Source organism: Schistocerca nitens, chromosome 5 (genome assembly GCF_023898315.1).
Source record: "Schistocerca nitens isolate TAMUIC-IGC-003100 chromosome 5, iqSchNite1.1, whole genome shotgun sequence".
In the NCBI taxonomy this organism is placed as follows: domain Eukaryota; kingdom Metazoa; phylum Arthropoda; class Insecta; order Orthoptera; family Acrididae; genus Schistocerca; species Schistocerca nitens.
The window spans coordinates 506,758,105-506,779,571 of record NC_064618.1 but is presented as its reverse complement, the minus strand read 5'-3'; the positions used below and the strand labels follow the sequence as shown (position 1 = coordinate 506,779,571).

Sequence of the window (21,467 nt, the reverse complement as noted above, 5' to 3'; positions counted from 1 at the left end):
TCTCGGTCACCTCTTGTTCACATTGACAACACTTTGAACAGTGGACGTTACATTTCAGATGTGTTACGACCCGTGGCTCTACCCTTCATTTGATCCCTGCGAAACCCTACGTTTCAGCAGGATAATGCACGACCACATGTTGCAGGTCCTGTATGGGCATTTCTGGATACAGAAAATGTTCGACTGCTGCCCTGGCCAGCACATTCTCCAGATCTCTCACCAATTGAAAACGTCTGGTCAATGGTAGCCAAGCAACTGGCTCGTCACTATACGCCAGTCACTACTCTTGATGAACTGTGGTATCATGTTGAAGCTGCATGGGCAGCTGTACCTGTACACGCCATCCAAGCTCTGTTTGACTCAATGCCCAGGCGTATCACGGCCGTTATTACGGCCAGAGGTGATTGTTCTGGGTACTGATTTCTCAGGATCTATGCACCCAAATTGCGTGAAAATGTAATCACATGTCAGTTTTAGTATAATATATTTGTCCAATGAATACCTGTTTATCATCTGCATTTCTTCTTGGTGTAGCAATTTTAATGGCCAGTAGTGTACTCTGTGTGGAATAGGGATGCATGTTAGATAAATTAGATGGACCACAAAAAGAAATTCTGCAAACAAGGTAAGGCTTGGATAGTATTTGATGGTAATACAGCATATTACTGGGGAAAAAAGCAAATGCCATACCTTTGGTGCAACTTTTCATTAACAGTACTTCCAAAATAGCATAGAACTGTTATGTAAACACAGGCAATAAAGTAGAGTGAAATTACGACAAAGTGCTTCTAATTACTAACTCAAAAATTATTTCTTGCAGGTATGTTACTGTTTATAAGGGTAACAAAGAAATGAAAAGTGGAAAATAGAATCAACAATGCCATGAAAAATTGTATGTTTTGTATTTATATTTTATGTTAAAATACTTTATAATAAAGGTTGATGGTGTTTTCGTTTGTTTATAACACTTACTATTAACAATCACATCCAAAGCAAACTTCCTTCTTATGACAATAACAGAAATTCCAGAACAAAATAGAGTTGACTCAAGTGTGGTACATACACAAATTATTAGGATACATTCAATGGTCTGCAATATAGAATAATAAGATAATCGAAGGAATAACAACACAAAAACAAAACATTATCCAGTTTTTAACTGCTTTCAAACAGTGGAAAATGTAAGATATAATACTTTCATTATTCCTATTCACCAAATAGAGTAGATGTTGAGTTGCAGACAGGGACAACAGAAAAAGTGTGCGAGTAAGAGAGAGAGAGAGAGAGAGAGAGAGAGAGAGAGAGAGAGAGAGAGGGGGGGGGGGGGTGTTCCCTACTTTAGAAGAAGGCCTTTTGGCTGAAAGCTTAATTCTATAGTAGTGTTTTTGTTGTGCCTGCCTGCGACTCAACATCACTGTGTCAGAAGTGTGTAACACCTGTAAACACACTTTACCACCATGGAACAAAAAAAAAGGCCAATTGTACACTCCCCACTCTGTAATGAGAATTCTATTTTGTAAAATTCAGTGGATAAAAAAAAAAATAGAATCTGGTTCATACCGCTCTGGTCTTTAACCCATTTTTTTTTTCCTCCCAGTATTTCCTAAGTTTGTTTGTGTGACATCTCAAAGTTACCACATACAATTGCTCTCCTTGGTTGTTTTTGCTCATTTCCTGGGGCTGGTGCATATATCTACTCATCAATTTTTAGGTAATATAACAGTGGTGGTCAATTTATTGTGGTGTAGGAACACAAAAGCATTCACAGGTAAATGAATTTGAATTTAATAGAAAAGTGTCACTAGTTATTGAGATTAAAACTGATGATCTTTGCTACAAATGAAGTGAAGCAGAACTAGGGAAAATAAACAATAATTCAGAAATAAAATCTTAAGATCACCACCTAGACCCCTTTATTTGTAGGCACCTTTTGTTGTTGTTTATTTAATTTTACAATTGTATTGCTACCAAAAAGAGCTATTTAATATATTAAAACTATACAGCATTCTTTGTCAGCTTCAAATATACAAAAATTATACTTTACAAAATACTGATTACTTAATCATTTATAGAAATACTCTTACATATCTTGCCATTAATAAAACCTAAAAAGGAAATTACTGTTTTAGCTATTTCAGTTCATTTCATATAAAATTATCCATTCATAAAGAACTTAACAGAGTATGAGAGCTCTATTTTATGAAGTATGTGCCATACAGGTACAAAGTTATAATTGGACCATTAACACAAGCCAAAGGCCTGGGCCAGCTGATGCTTAAGTAGTGTGTTAACTTTCAGCTGGTTTATCAGCTCCCCAGACCTAAATCAGTAGACGTCAGAAAGCCAATGTTACCTAACTGGTAAGTATTGTGAAGTAGCCATCTCCATTTTTAGAAACATTTGTCCTTTATTGAAAAACACCCTAAAAACTTTTTTAAACTGAAACCCAACTGCTGATTCCAAGATGGTTATGCACAGCAAATGGCTGTAATTTTTATGATGTTTTCTTAAGATCAAAATCTGTAACAATCTTGAAAATTTTCTTCATATCTTTATCCGTTTCTGAGATGCAGATGTTCAAAGGTACCCAACTTGTATATGTGATACAAAAGCATAGTTTATAAATTGACATAGCATGGGAAAATATGCTGTTAAGTGTCTCCATTATCATCTGGAAACCCCATGTTGTAGTACTGATGCACATGCAACTTTTCTTTTTTTTCTTTTTTGCACATAAAATCTTGCTTGGGATGTAAAATTAGATTTGCATGGTTTCAGTCGTACATAACTAAACTATCTAAATTTTACTGACCAATACATTTCTTTTCTTGAGTTACATACCCTGCTACAGGAGGGGAAAGAAAGGAACTAGTCGGGAAAAATGCTCCTATCTGAACACAAAAAATGCGAATATGTCCATGTATTTAAAAGACTAACTGAAAAATTGGGTACCAGCTGCCTCATTCTACCTTACTCGGCATTCTAAAAAAATTGGAATGTGAACATATTTGCTCCTTTTATGTTGAGAGAGAAGAAGACAGCGAAAGTGGCAAAGAAACAGAAAACTAATTAAAATACTGAATGATAGTAGACAGTTGTGATATAGAAAAACTGCAAAGAGACAATGGTAGTGGGACATTGTTGCAGTGACAAAACAGTGCTAGGAAAAGAGTGAAGGAGACAATGAGGAAGTGGACGTGGCTGAGAGCCAGTGATAATGACAATGACAACATGGAAGAGAGAGATAGTGACAGTGAGAAGAGAGAGCAGCTGTAGGAAGGAGGCAAGGAATGAGATATTAGCAGGGAGACAGTGACAGTAAGAGGAGACTGTAGTTGTAGAACAGAACAAAGAGATAATGAGTTGGGCTGGATTAGTGGGTGTGAGTGAGTTACGGTTTGGGGAGGTTGTTGGAGTTTGAGGTGAGTTGCAATTTTTTTTTCTTTTTTTTTTTGGTGTAAATATGTTTACATGCCACAACTTTTGGGAAAATTTTTAAAGATGCTAAGGAAGGTAGACAGACAGCACTGCTGGTACCTCAATTTTCAGTTAGAATCTTTTAAACAAACAGGAACATATTCACATTTTTTTTTGCTCTGATAGCAGCATTTTTCCATTGGTTTACGTCCCTGCACGACTTCTGCTTTTGTGGATGCATGAACCACAGATTAATTTGACAGTGTTGCAGGAGACAGGCCGGGGTGTATTATTCCACATGGTTCCTCACCCTTGTCAGTTGTTGTGGGGGCTGGGCTTGTTTCCTGCACTCCCTGAGCCCTTGCCCTCCTCTCTGGCATCAGCCAACTTCCAGTTAACACACTGTACCCATGCGTGTCCAAATTTATATTATTCAGTCCAGTTTTGCAAATGAGAACACATTTGTATGAGCATCTGACAAAGTCTCAGGTAGCATTTGCCTGCCTACAGTTTTCTTTAACTTTGAGAAGAACAAAAAAAATTGCCGACGACCAGTTACTGCCTGTATTAGAAGAATACCAAGTTCGAAGGACAATGGCTGGACTCTTGAGAATATAAAAATTTAACACAGAGATGAGTGCAGAACTTTTGCATAATTTAAGATACGAGTAAAGATGGGAGCAAAATAAACAATGAACAAAAACCCATACTGCCAGAAGTAAACAAATGAGCTGAGATTTGGCATAAGGAACCATATGGTTTGTTTACACCAGTGGATTTCTTTAGACCGTAATATAATCCAGTTTCTGGTGAAGCGAATGACTGTACAGTAAACATGTAAGTGGAAGCTATACTTGCTTTATTGGAAATTTAATTACAATTGCGAAACCACTGGCAGTAAGATCCATTGTTTTAAAATAGAAAAACAGTAATATCATCTTGTGCTCATTACATTTTCCTCAAATTCCACAATCAGGACATCCAAAACCAAATGATTACTTACACATGGTTATGACCTCTCAGTTGTACATTGCCAGACAATAAATCCAAAGGTCTTTGGTTTGATTCAGTCATTGTTATCCATTGCTTGTCACCCCTCTGTCAATGTTAGTTAATGTGAAACATGCAGAATTGCACCATGGTTTGGAGTCCATTTTAAACAGTAGGTCCCCCCTCTCCCACTATAACTGACTAGATAAGTCAGTTATAGTGGGAGTTCAGAGGAAGGCAGTGGTATATCATATCCAGTGGAGTAATGCTTAGTACAGTACTGTGGTGTCAAACCAACCTTCTGGTTGACAACAGCTTTACCTTATGACCTGTACCAAATTATTTCAGTGATAGAATATGTCAAAGTGTGCCATTCAAGATGAGACTTTTCTTTTTTTTAGACGAGTTAACTATTCTTAGGAGAAAGAGACTATCATTTAAACAGTATACAAAATGAGTCTGTGAAGTGATGCAATTATTTGTTTTCTAACACTCCTAACCACCTGTCTCAGTATGCACTGAGCTCTGGGAATATCAGCATATCTGTTTCCGTAAACCTCCTGACAGTGCATGCATCACAATGTGCAATGGAATCAATAATCTTGACTGACTGTATGCAGTCAAGTTCCTGTGTTAAAATCAACAAAAATCTTGTCAATGCCAGCTAAACAATCTGGCTAGCCAATATCGACTCTGATTTGGCATACTGTGATTTTGTGAGCAGTTGAAGTCCCTTAAGGAGGAACATAAAGAATCTTGCTCTTTATGGGCATCAATCAACAATGGTGATTAAAATGTGTTTTGTCTTCTTGATTTTTCAACACCAGCCATTGAATTAGTGAGTGGATGATAACAGAAATGCAATACTGTGTTCAAGAGATGAAGAAAATGGGTTGTCTGACTGCAGAAGGGTATTCACAATATCTGGCAGTTGCAACATAAGAAAGCTCCAAGCCATACCTCTCCCCACACCCAGGAATTGCCTTACAGTTCTGATGTGGTTCCAGCTGATTTTTTTCCTGTTCCCGAGAATCAAGACTATACTGAAAAGAGTTTATTTTGGGACTATCAAAGTGAAGCAAACAACCTTTACAAAGACTCTAAACAAGGTCCCTGTCCAGGATGCATACAGTGTGCCAAAGTCAAGGGGGGAAAAATACACATTATTGCTTTGCTTTTTGGACACAGCTAACATATATTATGCATATTCATAAATTTTGCATCAAGATGAACATGGTGAATAATCCAGATGGTTTTATTAGTAAGTAAACTGTATACATGGAGATGCTTGACAATACACAAGAAAAACAGTCTCGTTGAAAAGATAGTTTTGCACTTCATTTGTTGGAGGAGCAGTTGCTTGTTGGCCATAATACTGACAAACTTAACTGAAGAGTCATTTGGGGTTAAATAAAACTTCTGAATTAGAAAATCATCTCAATGATGACACTACAGATAAATAGGAGGAACAACTGTATGTTCAAAACTGGAAAAGAACAGCATTTATCAGTATTTGTAAGGCAAAATGTGTGGAAATGGAAGGATAGACGAGATATTTATTGCACTTCCACATAATTTCTAAACACAAAACACAATGGTACAAATGCAGACCAGAAAAAAAATCTTAAAATTACTTCCAGTTGTCATATTTGACACATGCACATCAGACTGATAGGCAGCAGCCTTATCATAGTACATATGTGAATGGAAAGTCTTCCTCTGGTCTAAAAGACTATTCTTTCATGTAACAGACACCTTGCTTTTCGTTTCGACATTACTGCGAGGACAAATAACCTACAGGTAAAATGATTGCTGTATGAATACAAAAGAAAATAATTAAGGGGCTACTACATCAATGGAGATTTCAAGAGGTGTAAAAGAAAGAGCGCTCATAATTAAAATACGTACACTGTGCAAAAGCAAGAATCAAGTTATTAGGAAGAGACATAAATAGTGCACATACTTGGGAAAGCATACTAATATAATGATTGGAGAAACTGTCCAATCAGTCTTAGATTCTGATTGAATTGGTACACAATTACCCATCACCAAACATTTCTTATTTATGAAGAAATATCTGTTCATTTATATGTATAAAGTTTGAATTTTTCTGTAAATATTTGTTAACTATTTTGATGCTGTCAAAGTCTAAAATTACTTTTTAACCAAAGATGCAAATTTGATCCTTGTTTGAATTCTAATTGGGCTGAACTGGCAATAAAAGTGAGGTGTTATTGAAATTGTTTGAAACAATGCTCACAAAGACTAGGACACTATGTACGCTGTATCGCACAAAGTGCAGGTGATATTAATGTGTTTTTGCATCTATTATGTAAGTACACAACACAAACTTGAAGATTTTGCATTGACTTCAGCTAATAGCACACACACACACACACACACACACACACTCACTCACTCACTCAAACCCGTTTCATGTGTTAGTGGCCTGCGCTGATACCAACAGCGATTCAAGTTAACACGAATTCAAAGCCAAGTTCATGGCTCCTATTTTGATCTCAACAAGAAGAATTGTTTATAGCATCATATTTTGTTAACATAATAATCATTTTTGAAACTTTGTGGATCAATTGATTGAAATGTACCAACAGTCTGACAAACCATCTTCTATTGCTATTATGTTATTCGCATTATGAGCTGCAGGTATCTTATTAAGTAGGCACAAAACTGTTTCAATGCACACAACTCAAGTCTGTATAGCTGAACTGCAGCATAAATCATGGATGTTGCAATAAAAATTTTAAAATTAGAAATATTTCTGTTTTCCTTAAAGCACACTTTAAATTATTCAGTCGGCACTGACACAGCAGCTTGCACGAATTAACACACAATGTAAATGATCACAGCATTTTATATTAAATACATCATAAATGAACACACTGCTCCATTTAAAAACAATTGCTACACCTGGATGTGAAGTGGATAACCTCTATGAGGCTAAAATACAAGAAATCAACTCAGAATTTTGCATGTTGAATTTTAAAACTGTGGATCATTTTTATAGGCATACAAAAATTATGTTAATAGTACCCAGGATACTGTAAAAGTTACACAGCGCAAAGTTTATGCACAGATGAGAATATCTACAACTGCACACTCGTCTTAGACAATTGGCGCAATGGCTGATAGGGCCTAGCTTAATTCATACAAATCGAAGTTACTCAACTGACACTGATTGCTTTCCTTCACTACCAACTTGGCCTGACAGATAGCAGACAGCACCGAGTTTAGCATGTCTGCTTTTCTAGACAAAAGTGGATGTGACACATGACATTAACAACACATGAAGCAAAACCCAGCACTGAGAAGACAGCACAGAATGGCAACAAAAGTGCCAGTGTAGACTTCATTGTATGCTGCGCTAAGACAAGCCACATTGTTGGGTGTCTTCTTGGAATGTGAAAATAATAGATACTGGCTCTCATGACTACAAGCATCTAGATTTAACAGAAATTGGGTGCTTAACTACCAAGCAATCCGACAGATGTCCCTGTGTGCACACTACTGTGATCCTTTGTGACTGGAGGGTGCCCATTGTTGCTGTTTACTTGTTTAGCTCAGGAGAAGCTAATTCAAGGCAACGGCACATTGAAGATTTATCACATACACATCACTTGTTTCCAGAATGAGATTTTCACTCTGCAGTGGAGTGTGCGCTGTTATGAAACTTTCCTGGCAGATTAAAACTGTGTGCCGGACCGAGACTCATGCTCTGGACCTTTGCCTTTATCGGGCAAGAGCTCTAACCATCAGAGCTACCCAGTACTGGTGGAAGTAAAGCTGTGAGGACGGGGCATGAGTCGTGCTTGGATAGCTCAGCTGGTAGAACATTTGCCTGCGAAAAGCGAAGGTCCCCAGTTTGAGTCTCGGTCCGGCACAAAGTTTTGATCTACCAGGAAAGTTTCCCATCACTTGTTTATAATTTGTTATAATAAATGAAAATGCCATGTGGCTAGGGCCTCCCGTCAGGTAGACCGTTCGCCTGGTGCAAGTCTTTCGAGTTGACGCCACTTCAGCGACTTGTGTGTCAATGGTGATGAAATGATGATAAGGACAACACAACACCCAGTCCCTGAGCGGAGAAAATCTCCGACCCAGCCAGGAATCGAACCCGGGCCATTAGGTATGACATTCCGTCATGCTGACCAATTAGCTACCAGGGGTGAACATTTGTTATAATGATGTCACAAAATCTAACAAAGTCACTCTTGAGAGCGATCGCTCTTATACATACATAACATCGAATATTTCAGAACATACTTGTAGGAATTTAATATGAAAGTCCAAGAATCTTTTACAAATCCAAAGCTGGATTTATTTATTTATTTATTCTAACATAGTTGGATATGAAACTCCTCCCACTTCTGTACTGCCCGACTCATCCACTACACTGGAGTTACTCAAAATTAGACTTTAATTTTTATCTTAATAAACATGTGAAGGATTTTTAACACCAATATGCCATTAACTGACATTTAATTCTAACAAACTGCAAAAAAGAGTAACATGTTTGTGAAAAATCTTCAATGCGGCGTTCCACTGATTTAGTTTGGCTCGAGCTGAACAGGTAAACAGAAGAAATGGGCACCCTGAACTCGCAAAGGATCATGGTAGCATGACCTTAGAGACACCCTGGATTGCTTGGTAGTTGAGCGTCCCCATTTCTGTTAGCTGTAGATGCCAATCTCAAGACTGGGGCAGAACAGCCAGTCACTAGAAATAAGTTACTCTTGCACATCAGTCATTAAAGCTATCCTAAAGTTTGTCATTAACTTGCAGTATCTTGGGTAACTTTACATTTTATCCAATGTATTTACAAATCAATTTTCAAAAACCTATTACTTTGGTACCAAATATTACAAAATAAAATATACATTTTCTTTCAGTTACAACCAAACAAATTGTTACTGAATTACTTTATCCATTTTTAATACAGGAGTACAATGCATTAAACTATTGTTCACATCTTTTAATATTGTTCTTCCCCCATTTTTATACAAATATTGGAATGTTTAACTACTGGCTCAGATAGTCTTTTGATATCTTACTTGTTTGGTGTTTACAATATCACAGCAACGAAAGAAGAGCAGCATGCAGTTTCAATCTGAATCATCAGCGTAGTCCTCTGCACTGTAGCAAGTTAAATGATTGTTTGTGCGATGTGTTTTATTCAACTGAATGATGTTCCTTAGAGCAGGATTCATAGCAAGATCCAGTGGTGTCTGGTCATCTTTGTTGCACAAATCAGCATTTGCCCCCTTTTCTAATAGAATCTCCACAACTTCAGTATGTCCACGGGCAGCAGCTACGTGCAGCGCAGTGTCACCAACTTTATTCTGCAAAGGAATACAGAAAGATAGATAATTTCATTTATAAAAATTCACTATATGTTACTCCTAATGCCACTGTGATTTTAAAAAAGTGATTATGTACCTGAGCATCGATTATTTGATTTGGTAATGATATAAGTTCCTTTACACAGTCAATATGGCCACCATGGCTTGCCCAGTATAAAGGTGTGTTACCAGCACTATCCAATCCTGTGCCAGATACGCCTTGTCTTAAACATTCTTGCAGAAAGCTAAGATTGCCCCGCCGAGCTGCTTCATGCAGTGGCATTTCCACTTCTTCTGTCTGGCTTTCCACTATTGTAGTGAAAATAAACATGAATAATTAAACAGTAACAATACTCTCTTAAGTACAAGAAGTAGTTTCAATGAGCTAAGTATTTTCTTCAGTCTATTCAGCTGCAATGCAAATTAGTAACTGTGTGAATGTTTCAGTTATCCCAGAAGATTCACCCAACATAAGTTATGGGCAAAATGTTGGCTCTGCACTTTATCATTAATAATAAATCCCAACACATGATCTTGAGAAACATCTTAAACCTTAATTAAAACTACATTAGCTTTGAATGTCCCACATGGGACTGCATCAACACAGTACAGTTATGTTCATAATAATGTTAAATTTGAATGTCAGAGAAAGTAACTATGGTGCAATCTCTTAATTGCAATGTTGATGTCTTAAAAGGTAGGTGCTTTTGACTACTAATGAGGTAGACCAAGGTCCCTTTCCATTTCTTTTGTTACAAATTTTACTAGAGTTACTGTGTATGGAACAGACATCATTAGAATTTGTGTGAACTTTTTAAGCAACATCTGTGATATGCAGATCAGTAAAGTGGTATTGAGTCACTGAACTTCTTCAGGCTATGACTAAATCGACAGCTTCCCATCCCCACAGTGAAGCTGATTGCAAATATATAGGGCACAGGTTTCACTGCTAGTCCCCCCCCCCCCCTCCCCTCCTACAGGGGAGTGAGTCTGGAATACGAGATATTCTGATTTTCAAGACCAACTGAGGAGTGTTACAGTAAATCAACTTGAGGTTTTTCCATTTTGTGATGCAAAGCATTCTTTCTTTAATTCTTTCACACTGGACACACATACTTTTGCTCATTGTTGACCATCAATGATGTTAGTGCAACTGTAAATTAATTTAATAAATTCTGAGTTTCTTAATATATAATCCTCTGTTTTTATACACAGGTTTCCTTATATTTGTCTCAAATTTAGTGCATTTGCAAACTGAATAATAACACTCCAAAACCAGTATGCTAATAATTAAATTTTGCAGATTTTTATTAATAAAAAAATTATACAACAGGTAAAAAATATAGTAGTTGGTCTTGGCAGTGTTCTGCAAAAGACGTTTTTCAATCAGAGTGTACGAAGTTCCAAAAGAAATATAATGTATCAACTTATGTGATTCTGAATATAATGGCTTGAGTTTTCAACAGGTCAAACATGATAATCAAAATAATTTTTCCTGCACTTTGTGCATCCATAGAGGTGTGGCTTGGATTAGGACTTTCCCTCTCCCTCTATTGCTGTTACTGCTTGCCTAAATCTTACAACTCCTTGTACCTTGCGGTTCACTACCAAAGAAAAGACTATCTTCAAAACTCACAGGTCGGAGAAACTAACTGCTCTGAAAATTATGTACCTTATTTTCTTTTGTTACTACCAGTGCTGAAGTTGTTTTCTGGTTTCAACATTTCACAATTCAACTTGCAGATGCAGATTGTACATCTAGAAAATCTGTTCAGAGACAAACATAAGCACCATTATCTGCTGCCTAAAGAAATTAAATTTTTATTCCTTTGAATGTTTGCTTTGTTTTAATCTGTTGTGTGATTAGTGTTGAAAAGTAACATAACAACATTATCAAATTTAAAAAAAAACCACCACTGCCTGAAAAAAATCTGAAGCTCCTAGAAATGGAGTGGGAATAAATGAAATTTTACAGTTTTAAGACTGTGTGTGATGTCATTTCAGCGATTATAAAATACAGGAAAATCTATGAAAAACTTGGTAGTATGAGCCTGCTTATCAGTATGACGCTGTACACGCTATGGCTTGGATTTATAAACTGATTCAGTTGGAAAGGGTGTCAAAGTGTTGTATCCTCTCCTTGAGCCAAGCTGGCTCACAACTGTTGTAACTGGTCCTTGATATCTTTGACAATGGCAGTGGGGCAGAGCTGGCATCTGATGAGCTGGTCCTACACATTTTATGGACACACATCTGCGGATATTGGTGGCCACGGCAGTAACTCAACAACACAGACAGGTCATAGACACACATGCCATGAGTGGATGTGCACTGTCCCATTGGAAAATGACATCACATTACTGTCACACTAGAGGTAACACATCAGAATGCAGGATGTCCTTGACGTACTGTTGTGCTATCAGAGTTCCCTCTGTCACTACCAGCTGTGATCAGAAGTAATATCCAATGATGTCCCATATCATGATGCCAGGAGTACCACCACTGTTCCTGTCCAAAACATAGGAAGAATCTGGGGTAATGCAGTACCACGATTCATTGCTGAACACGATGCAATGCCATACATCAGCAGTCTCTGCCTTCTGGCCATGGCATCACCCTAAATGTAGTCATTTGTGCTGCTGCGTTAGCAGCAGCCTAATGCACGAGATATTAATTCCATAGTCCAGCTGCTTACAATCTCTGACCAATGGTGTGGGATGACGCAGAATGTGCAGGGAGTCCATTACTTGTTCTCGGATGGCAGGCACAAATATGAATGGATTACGAAGTAAGAACACTAAACACTAACAACACTAACGGATGGTGGTGGCCATTCTATCAATTACACAAAAGTGCATCTCTAGTCATTTACATACCTGCTAATGGCGTGTAAATGTATGAAGTTACAGTAATATTCAACCATATCTTCTGGGTTCATAACCTTTTTTGTCACACAAAGTATATCAACTTTATGAACACACTTTAGTTGATACCTGAAAGTTCGTGTCATGACATTTGGCGAAACTGATTAACTAGTTACAATTTTGGACACTTGTGTTACATATTAGGCTGTACGTATGAAACACACACACTACCTTTTCAGGTGTTAATGTAATTGTACTTTTATTTTGATGAATAATTAAAAAGAGCTGATAGTCCAATTAAAGCACAAAAAATATTTACTGGAAACATGGAAACAAATCTGCAGCAAGATTGCACAGAAATGTCTCATTTATGGACCTAGTTGAAATGGAAATACCACACTGGATTGTATCAAGTATTCTTAGGGCAAGAGACCTCTTTTCGTATGAGAGACTGAAAGTTTATAAATAAAATGCTTGAAGGTGGACAGTCACCGTAACAGGTCCACCTTGAGAAACGTCTCACAAATGGTGCATCTTTAAGAAATGGAAACATAATGAATGCAATGATTTTCTCCATTTCTTTCCAGAAAAGAAATGGGAAGAGGAAGCACCACAAGAAATATAAATATTTGTTTAGCATACAACAAACAATAAGACAACATTAAAAACACATAGCTACTAATTTTGAGAGCCACGCTATCATCTGGCAGTTCATGTTTAATTTATCACATAATTATAACAATAAACGTAATAACTGCAACATCGAGTCCATAAGCTGGATAATAAGAGGTGTGTTAAAGATCTTTGGTTGGCAGAAGTATATTTACTGATTGGAGGTACAGAGATGTAATCCCCTTCAAATTAGTCTCTGTGAAAGGGCTGCCAGACTTCCCACGGCACTCCCACCATTGTTGGAAACACACATCTTTTGGAATGGGGATCAGCTGAGCCATTGTATTTTGCATGTCATCTTCTCTTCACTTGTTCCTTTCAGGGGCATTCATGTATGGGGCATGGGAATAATGATCCTTTGAATGCATCTGTGCATGCAGTACTCATTCTAATCTTACACTCACAATCACTGTGCAAGCGATACATAGGGGTTGCAGTATATTCCTAGCATTATCATTTAAGGTTGGTTCTTCAAACTTTGTTAATAGACTTTCTCGTGATAGTTTACGTCTATCTTCAAGAGTCAGCCATTTCAGTTTCTTCAGTATCTCTGTGACACTCTCCCAGGGATTAAACAAACCTGTGACCATTCTTGCTGCCCTTCTCTGTATATGTTCAATACCCTCTGTTATTCCTATCTGGTACAGGTCCCACACACTTGAACAATGTCCTAGGATGGGTCGCACGAGTTATTTGTAAACAAGCTCTTTAGTAGACTGATTGCACTTCCCCCAGTATTCTACCAATAAACCAAAGACTACTATCTGCTTTACCCACAACTGGACCTATGTGATCATTCCATTTCATATCCATACAAAGTGTTACACCCACATATTTGTATGAGATGGTCGATTCCAATAGTGACTCGTTGATATTATAGCCACAGGATGTTTCCACTATGACGACTGCATCTTAGTGTTACCTCTAACCCTATGTCTCATCACATGTGATCATGATGTTCGGACAGTTGGGAATAATGTTTGCATTTTTCAACACATCCTGTGCCATTTCCAACCAGTGTTCCTTCTGCTAAATTATCAACAGTTTCGGGATGATTTTTGCAGATTGTCTCCTCTTGAACAAATTGACACCCAAAATTAAATGTACCAATTCAATGCTTACCCATTTATTCTCATTTGAAAGTTCTCATACTGTGATGCAATGGTTTAAAGTCTGCACTTGCTCAATGACATTGTCATTTCAGGCTTGCTTGAATGCAGTTCACTATGCACTGATTTGCAGCAATCTTTGAAACAGTTTTACCAATTCCTTTATTCACAAGTTGCTCAAGAGACCAAACAGCGAGGTCATCTGTCTCATCGGATTAGGGAAGGATGGTGAAGGAAGTCGGCCATGCCCTTTCAAAGGAACCATCCCGGCATTTGCCTGGAGCGATTTAGGGAAATCACGGAAAACCTAAATCAGGATGGCCGGACGCAGGATTGAACCGTCATCCTCCCGAATGCGAGTCCAGTGTGCTAACCACTGCGCCACCTCGCTCGATTTTGAGTACAACCAAGCTTTTGGCAAAATCTGATGCTGTTTTGTGTTTTGCTGCTCAATATGTTCCAGCATTTTACAACTTAATGGAATCTGATGAATGCTCAATATATGTCCTTACTCATAAGCTCACTGCCATTGAACAACGCTTTCTGCTCATGGGAAAAAAATTCATTGTGCCTGAAGGTCTTCTACCAAATCCCCACTGAAGAAAGTCATCCGCACTTCACTGATCCTTGAAGGAAACAAAGTTCTATACTTTTTGAACACATCTCATGTAATTTAAGAAAATTTGATAAATATTTGGGTTCTTGTAGTGTTAGTAAAAAATATTTCTTTTGCCAACCAATTATAACAGATGGAAACTGTGTTTACTCTTACATCTCACTCAAAGAGCATACAGTAGACATACTAGCAGGGGGCATTATCCTTAGGATGATGCTGCAGTTTCCTGAGGGTACTGCACTGACAAATTGCATTTATTAACTCAGTTGTTGGTCACCATTATTTTAATCTTTTAGCTCAATTAATAAGGCACTGTATGCTGACAAGCAGTATGTGTACTTTTGAAAGATGCATATGTACAGGTACAATACAGTCTTTTCCATTGTCGGTATTCTTTAAACAAAGCAATATTTACCCTTCTCATTCCACTAAGAAGGGGTAAGTGAGGCACCAACTAGCGAGTCAGCTCTCGTTCACAATAATAATTCTACAATGGGACATTTTGTAGAACAATCAAGCATGTAGGAAAGGATAATGTTTTTCTCACTGTTAGTAATACAATATGGCCATAATAAACTAAGTCTTTTTGTTTGTTTTTGTTTTAGTGTTCAAAAACAACTCTGGTCGGAATGATAGAACATGAAGACAAAGAGAGGAGTTAAAAATGACTCCATGTTAATCCCTATCGATGGAAGATAAGACAGCTAAAACAGGGATATGGAGAAAGGTCTATAAAATATGCCATAGAGAAACGGAGGTCCTGAATTAAAAATTAAATGGCCTTCATTGTATTTCTACAGACAAAAAGTAAACAGCCATGGGTCATTCACTAAAACAGCCAATAACTCAGACAACAAATACAAATGAAAACGTAAGTGGGTAAAAAAGGGCATTCCACCAGGAAATGGCAGACTGTCAAAGGTTGAGCGCAATGAGCACAAAGCAGTCGGGGGAGCACCACTGAACAAATGGTAATGGCTAAAAAGAAAGTGCCTAGCTAAAATGATCTCCTGACGTGAGAAGGCCGAGACGAGGTCGTCCAAGCCGCCGGCAGAGGCTTAACAACTCTGAGGTTGTTCCCACAAAAGGACGGCCTGTGGTGATGCCAAAGTGAGCAAGTGACAGCTTTCCTGGACCCGTTGGACTAAGAGATGGATGGTGTACAGCACACAGAGGCTTTGAAGGTCACAGAGAGTCGGAGCAGATGACGAAAAACATGTCACCAGATGTACTCTGTTGCCTGATACAGGGCGAAGAACTCTGCTGTACATACTGAGCAGTGTTCCGAAAGCAGATACTAAAAAACGTTGGTGCCAATGACAAAGGCACACCTGACAGCATGGTCAGTCGAGAGCAATCAGTGTACACAAAGGTACTGTTGATGCTTATGAGTGAAGACGATTGAGACATAGCTGAAGATGCCACTCAATGAGACGTCTGTGGAGATCTGCAATAGGTGGCAAAATTGTCAACAAAAAGGGAGCTGGAGATGCCCTGCGGGAGACAGGCCATTACAGAGTTAATGGCAATAGCAAAGAGGATGGCACTCAGGATAATAGCAAAGAGGATGGCATTCAGGATGGAACCCTGAGGCACACCATTTTCCTGGATAAAGGTATCCAACAGGGCAGAACACACACACACACACACACACACACACACACACACACCTTGAAAACTCTGTTTTTTAAAAGTTCCTTAAGGAAATGGGGCATGCACCCACGGAAGCCCCACATGTAGAAAGTACAGAGGATACCAGTCCTCCAGCAGGTGTTGTGGGGTTTCTCCAAATCAAAAAACACAGCCACAGTTTGGAATTTCCACAGAAAACCATTCATAACATGAGTGGACGAAGTGATGAGATGGTCAACTGCAGAATGGTGCAGTGGTTAATAAATTGCAATACTAGAGCCACCATACCATCCGGACATGAATCACATGTTCCATCACCTTGCAAACACAGCTGGTGAGAGAAATGGGGTGGTAGCTAGAAGGAAGGTGTTTGTCCTTATCAGTCTGAGGTATGGGTAAGACAGTGGCTTCACACCAGCGCCTGGGAAACATGCCCTCTGCCCAGATGCAATTGTACGTATAAAGCAGAAAGTGCTTGCAAACAAAAGAAACATTCTGCAACATCTGAATATGGAGATCGTTTGGCCCTAGGGCGGAGGATCAGGACAACGTGAGAGCACAATCTAGCTCCCTTCTAGTAAAGGTGGCATTACAGCACTCACGATTCCCCAGACTAGAAGGGTATCGGCTGAGCCTCCTCCACTCGTGTCCAACAGAGGAGGGCAAGGTGATAATGGGAGCAGCTCTAAATCTTTGCAAAACGGTGGCCCAAGATGTTGGAGGTAACAATAGGGTCCACTATGTCATCATCTGCCACTGTCAGGCCAGAAATTGGGGAACGGATCTTGGTCCCAGATAGCCGTAGGAGGTGAGCCCACACGATAAAAGAGGTAGTGGAACTGTAAAGAGCTAGTGAATGAAATCCAACTAGAGTTTTGCTATCCCAAAGAATGCAATGACACTGTGCACGCAACTATTTATAATGAATGCAGTTTGCTATCGTAGGATGATTGTTAAAAATGCGGAGAGCACATCTCCATGCGTGAATTGCGTCACGACATGCCTCAGTCTACTAACGGATCAGGATTTGGCTTGGTAAAGAGGAAGTGTGAAGAATGGAATGTTCTGCAATGGTAAGGATAACATTTGTACGGTATTCTATGTGGTCATCACAACTGGGGAAATGTTGAAACTTCTGCAGATTAAAACTGTGTGCCAGACCGAGACTCGAACTGGGGACCTTTGCCTGTCACAGGCAAGTGTTCTACCAACTGAGCTACCCAATCACGACTCACGACCCATCCTCACAGCTTCAATTCTGCCAATAACTCGTCTCCTACCTTCCAAACTTCACAGAAGCTCTTCTGCGAACCTGGAGAACTAGCACTCCTGGAAGAAAGGATACTGCGGGGACATGGTTTAGCCACGGCCTGGGGGATGTTTCCAGAATGAAATTTTCACTCTGCAGCAGAGTGTGCGCTGATATGGAACTTCCTGGCAGATTAAAATTGTGTGCCGGACCGAGACTCAAACTCAGGGCCTTTACCTTTTGTGGGCAAGTGCTCTACCAGAATTGAAGCTGTGAGGACTGGTTGTGAGTCGTGCTTGGGTACCTCAGATGGTAGAGCACTTGCCCACAAAAGACAAAGGTCCCGAGCCTCGGTCCGGCACGCAGTTTTAATCTGCCAGGAAGTTTCATATCAGATCCACTGCAGAGTGAAAATTTCATTCTGGGAAAATGTTGTTTGTTGAAGGTCATAAGGGAGGAGTAAAGCCTCCACTCGGCCTTAGTAAGCTGCCATTTGGGTGTGCACGTAGGTGGGGTAGGAGTCGGCAAATGGATAGCACACGTGAAATGGTCACTCGAGTATGTGTCAGAGAAAACGGACCACTCGAGATGATGGGCAAGTTGGGCAGTGCAGCAGGAGAGGACCAAATGGGTATAGGTGTGTGTGGAGTCTGAAAGGAACATGAGTGCCCCTGTCTTCAGGCAGATGTGTTTAAGTTCATTGAGAAGGTCAACCAAGAGGGCACCTCTCTGACTGGTTCTGGGAGGACCCCAAAGGGGATTGTGCTCATTAAAGTCACTGAGCATCAGAAAAGGGTGACATAGCTGCCCAAAAAGCTGGAGGAAGTCTGCCCTGGTGGCTTCGAATGACAGAGGGATGTAAACGGTACAATGGGGATAGGTCAAGCGAGGAAGGAAAAGGCAAATTGCTACAGCCTGAAGATTGGTAGTAAGGGAGATGGGTTGACTCTGAATTTCATCCCATATGAGCAGTTGCCTCCCGCATGAGACCGAACGCTGTCTTTGTGGGTAGGTGGCTGGGGGGCTCAACAAGAACCAGAAAGAAATGCAAGAGCTCAAAGCGGTCGTGAGGACACAATTTTGTTTTCTGGAGGCACAGAACAAGCAACGCTGTGATTCTAAGAGCAGCTGTAAATCCTCTCTGATCAAAGGCCACGAACATTCCATTGACGGAGAGTCTTAACGAGGTAAGCGGTGGAGAGAAAAAATGGAGGGGTGTCACCTCGGTGGCTGCCCAATGCTAGCCTTCAAAGACTCACTGTTACAGGTGCAAAGGCTGGAGTATCCTGCTCCATGAGATCTACAGAGGTTTCGGCATTCTCTCTGCAGAGCCCAGGCCAGGAAAAAAATGGGCAGTGTGCACCAGCGACAAGGAGGTTGGACGTGTGAGGGTATCATGTTGCGACAACGTCAAAGACAATCTCTGAGTCAGCGAAGGAGAAAACCGTTTGCATTTGTTTGACTTCTTGGAGCCTTTCCGATTGGCAGAGGAAGACTTAGGTGTTTGTTGGCTTGAGGGATGTAGGAAGTCTTCATGGGAGTATGCCTTCTGTACTTTCCAGCCTGCTAGTTGGGTAGCAGGTGACTTTGCCCCAGAAGGCAAATGTTCGTTGGCTTGTTGCAGGGCTGAACAAGGAGATGGCAATGCTACCATGACACTGGGCAATTTCACAACAATCTCGAGACGAGGCGGCATGGTCACCATTTCAGAATGTGTTAACTTCATAGCCTGCTTTGATCTTGGACAGGAGCACCACTCAAGTGAGAAGAAGAGCATGTGTGGGCACTAAGGATGCATCTACCTCTTTCATCACCCAATGGACTGCAATGGCACCCCGATCAGAGAGATACATTAGGATTTCTGCCATGCTCAGCCCATCGAGCTGCCTAGTGCAAACAACACCATGGGAAGCAGTAGTGCTTTGGAATCACAAGTAGTCTCCAAAAGCAGAGTGCCACTGCATAAAAGAGAACAGGATTTCACAGGACCATCAACACTTTTCTGAATGAGAAACAGATTTACCATTGCAAAGTACTGACTGTCTTCAGTACGTGAAGCCACAAGGAACCATGGTATAGCTAGGAGGGTCTTTGGATTGGGAGCTTCATTCCGTTTACGTTTGGTAGACATTGACTGCAAAGATGATGATTGGATCATTGTGAGAAAATCCCCCACGATTGCCAGCGTCTCTGACGGTGCGCGCCTTCAACAGGGGTCCCCCCCTCAGAGTGGGGCTCACCCACCTTAGGTGATTGTTCACAACTCAGGTCACACCTTCTGAACACCTGACAGAGGGGCCAACTGGCAATTTGGGAAGGCAGCAGCTCAGGTAATCACCTCTCCCTGGGCCTGGTCAGTACCAGGGGGTACATACAAACCCTACCTGTCACCCTGGTAATTACGCATTACGCAGTCACCTGTTACACGTCAGACATGTGGGCCGGCCTTCAGGAGCGCACAGCGAGGAAGAATAAAAAGAGGAACCTCAAACGCCGAAGCAGAGGAAAGATCGAAGAAGGTGAACAAAGAGAAAAGGAACAAAAAGCAGTGGTGAGACTGTTCTGATGTCAGCCACTGAAAATGTGGAACACGTTCTGAAAAACACCCCAGACATGTTCACCAAGGGAGGGGAAAAAGAATAGCAAGAGGGTAGACATGCGCGTGGAAGAGAAGAGATGCAGCAGAGGCTGGTGCCCATGGTAGCCAAGTATGGACCCGCCAAAGAGCGGTGAGCCCCCTGGGTAGACAATAAGATGTGTGCTCTGCAGCAAGGTAATGTATGTTACAGTACCGACTCTCTGGGTGTGTACATTTGTACTAAGTAACAGCTTATTGCTCACCATGGTGACACAAAGCTACACTAATAGTTAAATACGAGTTGGCATATATCTTGGGTTGGTGCATTGTTTAGTTATCAATATTGTATATTCACTATTTACAACAGTCTGCCAATGTTGGGGTAACTTTTTTCGACTCTGCGACTGTAGAAATCATGGGGTTTTGAGGCAAACACTCATCCATCCATGTTCGGAGCACATTTTCATCTGAAAAGGAAGTACCTTGAAGGTTGTACGGTTGTGGTTGTTGTTGTTGTCGTCGTCTTCAGTCCTGAGACTGTTTTGATGCAGCTCTCCATGCTACTCTATCCTGTGCAAGCCTCTTCATCTCCCAGTACCTACTGCACCCTACATCCTTCTGAATCTGCTTAATGTATTCCTCTCTTTGTGTCCCTCTACGATTCTTACCCTCCACGCTGCCCTCCAGTACTAAATTGGTGATCCCTTGATGCCTCAGAACATGTCCTACCAACCGATACCTTCTTCTAGTCAAGTTGTGCCACAAACTCCTCTTCTCCCCAATACTATTCAATACCTCCTCATTAGTTATGTGATCTACCCATCTAACCTTCAGCATTCTTCTGTAGCACCACATTCTGAAAGCTTCTATTCTCTTTTTGTCTAAACTATTTATCGTCCATGTTTAACTTCCATACATGGCTACATTCCATACAAATACTTTCAGAATCGACTTCCTGACACTTAAATCAATACTGGATGTTA

The 21,467-nt window shown here is 40.1% G+C and overlaps 2 protein-coding genes across 6 annotated transcripts in view; one reads left to right on the top strand and one right to left on the bottom strand.

Annotated features, from left to right (window-relative positions):
• Window positions 1-965, top strand: part of LOC126260832 (vesicle transport protein USE1) — a 135,301-nt gene extending 134,336 nt beyond the window's left edge. For all 5 annotated transcript variants that reach the window (XM_049958223.1, XM_049958225.1, XM_049958224.1 and 2 more), the window contains exon 8: window positions 821-965. In XM_049958223.1, coding sequence (XP_049814180.1) covers window positions 821-855 — 35 coding nt within the window. In that variant the 3' untranslated portion in view covers window positions 856-965. The remainder of the gene's footprint in view (window positions 1-820) is intronic.
• Window positions 966-1,890: 925 nt separating this feature from the next.
• Window positions 1,891-21,467, bottom strand: part of LOC126260831 (osteoclast-stimulating factor 1-like) — a 98,674-nt gene continuing 79,097 nt past the window's right edge. Inside the window, exons 4-5 of the mRNA XM_049958221.1 lie at window positions 9,862-10,073; window positions 1,891-9,764 (exon numbers count right to left, since the gene is read on the bottom strand). Of these exons, the coding sequence (XP_049814178.1) occupies window positions 9,528-9,764; window positions 9,862-10,073 (449 nt within the window). The 3' untranslated portion in view covers window positions 1,891-9,527. The remainder of the gene's footprint in view (window positions 9,765-9,861; window positions 10,074-21,467) is intronic.